Source organism: Cucurbita pepo, chromosome 15 (assembly GCF_057944985.1).
Source record: "Cucurbita pepo subsp. pepo isolate OVF chromosome 15, ASM5794498v1, whole genome shotgun sequence".
In the NCBI taxonomy this organism is placed as follows: Eukaryota; Viridiplantae; Streptophyta; class Magnoliopsida; order Cucurbitales; family Cucurbitaceae; genus Cucurbita; species Cucurbita pepo.
The window spans coordinates 2594493-2604457 of NC_141812.1; the positions used below are offsets into that span (position 1 = coordinate 2594493).

At 37.9% G+C, this 9965-nt stretch overlaps 1 protein-coding gene across 2 annotated transcripts; it reads right to left on the reverse strand.

The window, feature by feature from the left end:
- Positions 1–793: 793 nt before the first annotated feature.
- Positions 794–7712, reverse strand: LOC111776386 (homeobox-leucine zipper protein HDG5). 2 transcript variants are annotated; one of them, XM_023655821.2, is made up of 12 exons: positions 7506–7712; positions 7228–7352; positions 6969–7153; positions 6765–6882; positions 4753–4941; positions 3983–4447; positions 3731–3832; positions 3447–3659; positions 2969–3137; positions 2608–2876; positions 1818–1913; positions 794–1743 (listed from the first exon to the last, which is right to left on the reverse strand). In XM_023655821.2, the coding sequence occupies exons 2-12, from the start codon at positions 7327–7329 to the stop codon at positions 1282–1284; spliced, it is 2370 nt and encodes a 789-aa protein (XP_023511589.2). In that variant the 5' UTR covers positions 7330–7352; positions 7506–7712; the 3' UTR covers positions 794–1281. The 2 variants fall into 2 exon arrangements, with proteins under 2 accessions (XP_023511589.2, XP_023511590.2); XM_023655822.2 differs by having other exon boundaries at positions 7471–7712.
- Between the last annotated feature and the right edge of the window lie 2253 nt (positions 7713–9965).

The following is a 9965-nucleotide window of genomic DNA, read 5'->3' on the forward strand; positions in this document are numbered from 1 at the left end:
CACATGGATGGCATTGATGAGACCACCATATCTTTTACCTATAATTTATAATTATGATAAAATATTTTGTTTTTCTTACCTTTTTGAGGGATATATTTAGCAATATATTGCCCTTTCTAGCATTGACTACCCTTAAATTGAGGGGATGGCCTCTAAAATCATTCAAATGGATAAACATCAATCATTCCCTACCACATGTAACCCAACAATATTAAGACCCACCTTTGGATATTCCCTATGTTATTTTGCAATTTAATCATTCTAACACATTTGAATTTACAAAAATACCCTTTTATTTTTTTTAAATTTCCATTAATATCCCTACCGTTACTCATTCTTTATTTCAAAAATACCGTGTGAAGTCATCCACCTTAAGCAAGAGGAGATGACTCAAGGAATTCACTCGTGCTCACTTCTTAGAGCACTTTCTCGAGGTGAGCTACTCATTCTCGTGGACTCTCCCCCACTCAATTCTGGTTGTCTCGTCGTCCCTCATGAGGACTTGCATTGTGCACAATATGGACTTGGTCGGTGCATGTCGCAACTGACCCTCGACTTCAAATTTTGTTTTTTAAAAATTTTTAAAAATATTTAAAATAAATTATGAAAGTAGTATTTATTTTTTTAAATATTTAAGAGTAAATTGAGATATATTTCTCATATGGTGTCTATCATAAGCTTAAATAATTAAGAGATTGGTGACGTGGCTTCTACGGATGACTGGACATCCACGTGGCTGAATAATAATAATTTTTTTTTGGAAAAGAGAAAGGAGGAAAGGCAATTAATGGGAAGCAATAAATTCAGTCATAATAATTCATCTAAATAAAAATAAGAATTGAAAAGCAACTGAAACGACGACGTCTGACTGACACACAATTTAAGCAGAAGAAGTCAATGCCCGAACCACCACCCTTGCTGACTGGACAAGGCCCCACTTTCTGACAGCCTTGTCAGGGACCAAGGGTTTTATCTGGTGCGTTCTTGACTTCCACAATAACCCTACACCCTGATCCACATCCACACATCAAATCTACCCTATTTCTCTCTCTTATTTACCCACCAAAAACTACTCCTATAATTTTAATTAATTACACTTTTTTTTTTAACTAATTTACCATCTCTCTCTCCCAATTACCCACAATCTCCCACTCAAAAACCCTAGTTTTTTTTTTTCATGTTACCGAAAATACCCTTGGAATCTACGTCATGGGTGGCATGAGGGAGGGAGATTTTGGGTAATTGGCAGCTCACTTCTTTCTTTGCCTACCATGCAAAAGCTTATTGCTTGGGTGCTGGCGCCGGTGCCGGTGCCGGCGCTGGTGCATTATTAGGCTCAGCAATGGTATTACCGTTCTCGATACTAGCCGGGCTGCCGAGAGCGGCGTTGATTTGGTGCACCGTGTTACATAGGTGATTGTTGATGGCAGTAACGCTTGATAGGTTGAGCTTTGCTGATGGAATAGTGCTGGCTAGAACTTGCAAGCCGACGGTAAGGAGGCAGCCGGAGTTAGCGACACCGTCTTCGGGTGGTGGTGATGGGTGTCCGTCAACGGTAGACCCGACGACGGGGACAATGGAAAATCCTATGGGGAGGAGAGGAATGCAAGATGGGTCTTCTCCACTCATGGCTAATTGAATTGAATCGACGTCGATCGTTGCGTAGACGACGAGGCTGCCCGACTGATCCGTGCAGCTCTCTTGCAGCATTAGCTCGACGTGCTGGGACGAGTTGCTGGCCACCTGCAACATTCAAATAGTTTCAATAGAGATGAAATCAGAGATTAGGGTTTTCAAGTTTCATAAGAGAAACTCACATTGATACGAAGAAGAGAGATGCAATTTCCAGGGTGAGAGCCATTGGCAATGTGAGCAACTTCGTGCAGCGAATTCCCATTCGAAAGAACCTCGAGCTGAAACGATATCAACGTTTTTAAATCTACCGTGATCTATAGCGACTCAACGAATTATTTAGGTCAAAATACTTGAGACTACCGTAATCTATAGCGACTCGACGAAATATTTAGGTCAAAATACCCAAGACTACCGTAATCTATAGTGACTCGACGAATTACTTAGGTCAAAATACCTGAGACTATCGTAATCTATAGCGACTCGATGAATTATGTAGGTCAAAATACCTGAGACTACTGTAATCTATAGCGACTCGACGGATTATTTAGGTCAAAATACCTGAGACTATCGTAATCTACAGCGACTCAATGAATTATTTAGGTCAAAATACCTGAGACTACTGTAATCTACAGCGACTTGATGAATTATTTAGGTCAAAATACCCGAGACTTCCATAATCTATAGCAACTCAACGAAATATTTAGGTCAAAGTACCTGAGACTATCGTAATCTATAGCGACTCGACAAATTATTTAGGTCAAGTACCTGAGACTACCGTAATCTATAGTGACTCGACAAAATATTTAGGTCAAAATACCTGAGACTACCGTAATCTATAGCGACTCGACGAAGTATTTAGGTCAAAATACCTAAAACAACCGTAATCTATAGCGACTCGACGAATTATTTAGGTCAAAATACCTGAGACTAACGTAATCTATAGCGACTCGACAAATTATTGGGTCAAAATACCTGAGACCGTCGACGTTCGTCTCGAAGAAGATCGAAGACTCGATAATGAGGATAAGGAAGCCAAGTGGTCGAGACGGCGCTGAGAATAACCCCATTAGGTTGGCCAGGCTCGACGATTTTTCGTGTGGTTATACGAACAGTATCGTCGGGAGATTCAGATAACGCCGTCCATGACTGGCCACCGGAGGTGCTTATGTTGACGGAGAAAGTTCTGATCATTCTTTGTGCTAGTTTCATTAGGTTTTGTCTAGCTTCCGGTGAAGGTATTACTGAAAACAAATCCCAAAAGAAACCATAATGTACAAATTTATCACAAAATTAGGTCAAATTCAAAGAGAAAGAGATAAAATAGAGTTAGAACCTCCAAGATCAGAGATGTTTCTAGCCATGAGGCTTGCAATTCTCTCGCATTGCCTTTGTAAGATAGCCAACCAACGGTGTGCCCCAAAAGCCATTCCACTATGCACAAAGTGATTGAATATTTGATGGATTGGCTTCTCTTCTATCTCTCCATGCTCCACCCATGTAACCTACAAACATATTAATAATCACTCGGCACGGTCGATCCATCGTAATCTGAATGTACGGTTCGAAACATGTTTTGTAATTTCTCTCATACGTTCAACCGTTTAATATAATTGCTATATCACTGTTCTAGTCTCTTCTGATTATTCTATGTTCGAGGAAAGCGGAAACAATTTAGCTGACGTTTTCACACCCTGAATGAATTTGAATCAATTTTTCGTAACCCATGATTTGAATTTTTGAGTTGAGTGGTAATTTGTCGAACTCGAGATTTTGTGGTAAGACTCGAAAAAGAAGAGGTTTGAAGGGTTTACCCTAGAGTATCCATTGGGCATGTCTTGAATAATGCAACCAGAGGGCTTTCTTCTGTATCTCGGAAACGAGTGCTGAAGGCTGTCGTGAAAGGTGTCGATCGGGAAATCGACGATGGCCCAGCTTCCTTCGTCGGCGTTCTGTTGGCAGCACCGGAGAAAGTGAGCTTCTCTCGTCGGAACGAGCGGAGAAAGGGCTTGAAGTTCTGCATACATCTAAAGGAAAGGAAGAAAAAGTTCTTAGTATTAGAGATGGAATTGGAAGTTTAGGGTTTAGATTATATTACCAGCTGAAGGGAACCACTAGCATGGCCTGAAACACTTGATGAAATGACTTGAATAGTTCTTGCTTTGGCCACAATTGAAGGAAATAGTTCCATCCATTTGTTCTAAAAAAACTCCAATTCAAAAAGATTAGTCAAATTTCAAGTTGGATCGGGTCGACGAATAACGAAATCCAGCTATAGGAGAACCAGGAACGGAGAGCTAGATGCATAACCATTGAATTTCGAAACAAAAGCATAGAAATGGGAACTTACGGCATCAAGAAAGGCGTCGACAAGAGTTATGCTATTCATTATAACAACGGCGCTGTCACGAGTGGCTTCGGTCCTAAACTCATTGATCAAGTGTTGCTTGAGGTTCAATGGCCATGGAAACATCCTGGCATGCTCTTCGACATTTAGAATGTCCTTACCGCTCTCGCTATCTCGAACCCAAAGAGGCTCAGTCGAGCGACACATCTTAACAAGTTCAGCTATGGACGACACAGCCAGGTCCATTGCCAGTGTCTTTTCCTCATCAATTAATAGGTCGCCCTTCGAGAAGTGGGCAGCCTCGGGCGGGAGCATCGAGGGCATCGACATCATGTCGGAGGACGAAACCATGGCCTCCGTGTATTGCCTCGAGTATATATTCATGTCCAAATCCAAAGATGGTTGCATGGGCATCCCTTCAATTGGGCGACCTGTGTATCTTGTGGTCATCGAGCAAACTTGTTCCAACTGTTAACAACAAAATTAAAAGTTCAAAGATCAAACAGACACAAATCTACAAGATCGATGGCTTATTAGACACTTTAAATTTCTAAGACGAATCACGAGACACGGACTCGAAAATTCACGGACTAACAAACTTATAATTTGACCTAATTAGAAAGTTCGAAAGATACTCGAAAATTCGCAAATCTCACCTTGATTTGGCCTTTAAGGTCTCATTAGACCCTTTTTAAAATTCTAGGACGAATCACGAGACACAAACTCGAAGATTCACAGACGAATCAACTTATAATTTGACCTAATTAATTTACCTGATCTCGAAGCCTAGCATTCTCGAGACGAAGCTGCTGTTCATCCAAGCTAGGTTCCCCAAGGATACCCTGCCCTCCACAGCTAGGGCATATGATGTTTCTTAGGGCAGTTTGCAGTCTATAATTCTCATTTTTTAAGGTTTCATTTTCAGCTCGAAGTATGACATTATCAGCTCTGTCGTGTTGTGCCTGTCAAACAAATTAAACCAAAGATTAAGTCTCTAATTAATTGATTACCAAAAAGAAACCCTAATTAAGTCACTAATTCACTTACTAAGCTGATTTAAAACAGTGGTAAAAGTTAAAGGGAAAGCATTTAATTTGTAATGCCATTGGGAAACACAGACATTTGAGCAGTTAGGGCTTTTTAATACAGCAACCACAAGGTCGCTTTAATGGCGGACAGACTGTTAAAAGGAAGAAGATAGCAATGGTAGCTTGTAAAGATCATTATGGGTTCACAGTTTTAGGGTTTCAAGGCTCTTAAATGGAAGGAATCACCAAAATACTCTTTTTTTCTTTTTTTTTCTTTTTTTTTCTCTCAAGAATCAAGGTGAAATATGAAATGGGTTAGCGGATTGGCTTGGAATGACTTTTTAAATACTAAAAAAAAACACGAACTTTCATCTGGGTTCTTCGATTTTGGAGCTAAAACTTGGTTTGGTGAAGTTTGAGGCCAGGTTAAGGTGAAATACAAAGTGGGTTTGACGTTTAGAGTGTTTGGAATGTCTTTCTGAATACTTAAAAAAACACGAACGTTCATCTGGGTTCTTCGATTTTGGAGCCCAAAACTTAACGTGGTGTGGTTTGAGGCTAAACTAAGGTGAAATATAAAATGGGTTTGTAAAATTTGACACTCAGAGTCTGTTTGAAATGACTTTTTAAATACTTCAAAAACACGAACCTTCACCAGAGTTCTTCAATTTTGGAGCCCAAAACTTGACAGGGTGAAGTTTAAGGCCAATCCAAGGTGAAATATAAAATGGGTTTGTAAAATTTGACACTCCGAGCCTATTTGAAATGACTTTTTAAATACTTTGAAAACACGAACCTTTATGTGGGTTCTTCGATTTTGGAGCTCAAAACTTGACATGGTGAGGTTTGAGGCCAAACCAAGGTGAAATATAAAATGGGTTTGTAAAATTTGGCATTCGGAATCTGTTTGAAATGACTTTTTAAATACATAAAAAATAGAGTGTTGATCTGAGTTCTTCGATTTTGGAATCAAAACTTGACTCGGCCAGATTTAAGGCCAAATTAAAGTGAAATATAAAATGAGTTTAAGTCGGTTTGAAATGGCTTCCTAAATACTTAAAAAATTCAAATTTTCATTTGGATTCTTCGATTTTGGAGCCAAAACTTGACTAGGTTTAAGAGAAATCAAGATGAAATATAAAACGAGTTTGTAAAACTTGACGTTTACAGCAGTTTAGAACAACTTTTTACAAACCTTCAGCCAAATCAAAGTGAAATATAGAAGGGGTTTGTAAAATTTGACGTTTAGAGTCGGTTTAGAACAACTTTTTGAATAATTTAAAAAAAAACACAAACCTTCATCTCGGTTCTTCGATTTTGGAGCCAAAACTCGACTTGACGAGGTTTAAGGCCAAATCAAGATGAAATATAGAAAGGGTTGGTAAAACTTGACGTTTGGAGTCCGTTTAGAACAACTTTTTGAATACATAACTAAAAAAAAAAACACAAACCTTCATCTGGGTTCTTCGATTTTGGAGCCAAAACTTCACTTAGCGAGGTTTAAAGCCAAATCAAGATGAAATATAAAACCGGTTTGTAAAACTCGACATTTAAAGTCAGTTTAGAACGACTTTTTGAACCAAAAAAAAAAAACACAAAACTTCATCTGAGTTCTTCGATTTTGGAGCCAAAACTTCAATTAGCGAGGTTTAAAGCCAAATCAAGATGAAATATAAAACGGGTTTGTAAAACTCGACGTTTAGAGTCAGTTTAGAACGACTTTTTGAACAAAAAAAAAAAAAAAAACAAACACGAACCTTCATCTGAGTTCTTCGATTTTGGAACCAAAACTTAACTTGACGAGGTTTGAGTCCGAGTTCTTGGCTAAGTTTAAGCCTCTGCTTGTCATCAGGGTGTGGACATTCCTTAAACAAACTACCAAAACCAAACAAACAAAATCAAACCCTTTTGAAACATCAATCTTCAAACCAAAAAACACAAAAAGAAAACAAGAAATTTACGCCTCCATTTCTTGGATCTGACGAGCAGTATGCCTATGATAGCGTTTCTTCTTCAAATTTTGGTGAAGAACATTATCATTATTGCTATCCATTTCAATTATTCCTTGATGTTCTTCAACAAGCTGCTCACTTCCAGACCCACTTTCCATATCTTCTTTCCCTCTCAATACCCCATTTTCCTCCTTCTGCAAACATTCAAAACCCATAATAATTTCAACCAAAAAAATGAAGAACAAAGGATAAAAAATGAAGAACTTACAGGCAATATGGAAGAAAAGTGTTGGAAATTGGAGATGAAATTGAAATTAGGGTTTATGTTTGTTCCCATATTGCTTGATATCACTTGGCAATCTCCATACATTCTTGGAGTTACACCGCACTGACCTGAAAATGAGATTATTAGAACGTTTTGGTCATAATTGATTCAAAGATCTGTTGGGAAAAGAGGGAGTTTTGTGTTTAGAAGCTTGGCATGCAAAGATATTGTAATAAAGCTACCAACTTTAGCTGTTTTCTTTAGTGTTTTTTCTAACCCACCAAGGAAATTCCACCAAATGAAGATTGTTCTTGGTTTTGGCGGTGGTCGGAGAAAGAGGTTGGGATGAAGAAGAAGAGGATGAGGAGGAGGAAGGTGGTGTTAAAATTCAGACCCACAAATGGAAAACTTAGACAAATTTTGTTGTCTCTCTCTCTCTCTAAAAACCTCACATCTTGCAAAAAGGAGAGACCTTTATGCTTTGTTTGTTTGGTAAATCTTGAGGCCTCACAAATTTGAAAAAATTGTGCCCTAAAAGTTAATTCGTTAGGTTATTGTAACGGCTCAAGCCCACTGCTTCATAATCGCACTTTTTGATGGCAGCGGAACTTGCGATTGTGCAGCACTCACTTCCCAGCAACAAGTGAGTCAAGTCAATTCGTTCTTGCGTTGTCTATGGCCAGACAACGTATGCTCGAGTCTCTGGCCCCGGTTCAAGAAGAAAGTTTTAGAAAGCAAGTGGTCGGGCAAATATGCTCGAGCCTCTGGCCCCGGTTCAAGAAAAAAGTTTGAGAAAGCAGGTGGCCAGGCAACATATGCTCGAGCCTCTAGCCCCAGTTCAAGAAAAAAGTTTTAGAAAATGGGTGGCTAGGCAACGTATGCTCGAGCCTCTAGCTCCAATTCAAGAAAAAAATTTTAGGAAACGGGTGACCAGGCAACGTATGCTCGAGCCTCTGGCCCCCCGGTTCAAAAAGAAAGTTTTAGAAAATGAGGGCAGAGAGATTTCGAAAGAGAGTTTTGATAGCAAGATTTGAGAGATTGAAATTGGTGTTATATATGATGCAAGCAAAAAGGCAACAACAACGACTTAGAGTATATAACTGTCGGGTAGGAAGAAGTTGATCTCTTTAAGTTTTTGCTTTCAACATTACCCTCAAGTTTTTTAAAACACGTACGTTAGACAGAGAAGTTTTCACATCCTTATAAAAAAGGTTTCAGACCGAGGTGGGATGTCAAAGGTTAAAAAAAATTGTCCAAATTGTGTAATTTCATTTTTTTGGGGTAGTTATATAAATGGTTCAAAAAATAACTAAAAAATTAATATCATTTAGAAATTAAAAATATTTAGAAATCTAAACGAAAATCTCAAATTTAGTTTATATATATATATATATATATATATATATATATATATATTGTAAATTTTAAATTTTGTTATCCCAAGGTAATTTTATTTTAACATTTTTATATAATTTATTTATTTATTTTGTTTTATTTATTTTGAGATCTTTCAAAAGCAGAGCAAAATCATTTTCTCTCTCCGTAATAAATTTCGTAATTTAATTTTTGAACAAAAAAGAAAAATCACCACGACGAGTTTTTAATGCACGTTCACACAAACGGATCGGCTCCAACTTTTTTACTACGGCTATTACCTTCCACGTGGCGATTTTTAAATGGATTTTAATTCTCTCCCTACACTACGGAAAAGTCAAACCTCTACGTTGCTGTATTTCACGCGCCATATGACTGTGTTTACTACACGCGCTCTGTTATTGGTTCGTGAATTGTAATTTCCATTTCGTATTGGAATTGGAGGCTTTCGTGTTAATTAACCATTTACCGAGATAGCAAGTAACCGGATTGTGGATTGAGAGATAAAATATAGCTTTGACTTTAAAAAGCTTTGACCGGTAGAAATTAATCAACCAGTCAACAGGTCAATAGCATCTGGACCGTCCATTGTTTTGGATCCTACGGGCCCAACACAACAAAGATTAACAATTTTTTTTTCTTTTTTTGTTTAATAATCAATTAAATTAAAAATAATATTAATTAATAATTATCTTAATTAAACTAGTTAAAGACGTATACTCTAATAAAAAAAATTAGGGAGTCTAAATGTTTCTACTCGAGGTCGAGGTCGAGCTAACAAAAAAAATAATAATAATAATAAATAATCCTCTCTCGACATAATTCTAACCAAACTCCAACTACTACACGTGATGTAATATTCTAAGCAGAAACAACCCTAAGTTATATCACATGTGTATGTGGAGGTGATATTCGAACTTACGACAATATGGTATCCTAAATAATCTCACTAAAGATGGTCAGGATGTTCGTGGGTAGAGTTGGGTCAAGTTGAAACCGAACCCATAAAAATTTAATTCATTTGAACCCAACCCAACTCAAATTAGATGAAACCACAATTCAAACAATACAGTTGTTGGGTTGCATTGATCGGATTCTTCAGATCCTTTGAACAGTTCTAAACAATGAATGTTCGTGGGTAGAGTTGGGTAAAGCTGAAACTGAACCCATAAAAATTTAATTCATTTGAACCCAACCCAACTCAAATTAGTTGAAACCACAATTCAAACCGTCCAGTTGGGTTGCATTGATCGGATTCTTCAGATCCTTCGAACAGTTCTAAACGATCGTAGGGATGTTCGTAGGTAGAGTTGGGTCAAGCTGAAACCGAACTCATAAAAATTTAATTCATTTGAACCCAACCCAAC

Excerpts from the sequence above, each read along its gene's own strand:
- LOC111776386 (XM_023655821.2), bottom strand. The coding sequence starts at position 7,329 with ATGTATGGAGATTGCCAAGTGATATCAAGCAATATGGGAACAAACATA. Across the intron at positions 1,914-2,607 it reads ACGAACGTCGACGGTCTCAG|CTCGAGGTTCTTTCGAATGG; the intron begins GTATTTTGACCC and ends ATATCGTTTCAG. Across the intron at positions 1,744-1,817 it reads TCTCTCTTCTTCGTATCAAT|GTGGCCAGCAACTCGTCCCA; the intron begins GTGAGTTTCTCT and ends TGAATGTTGCAG.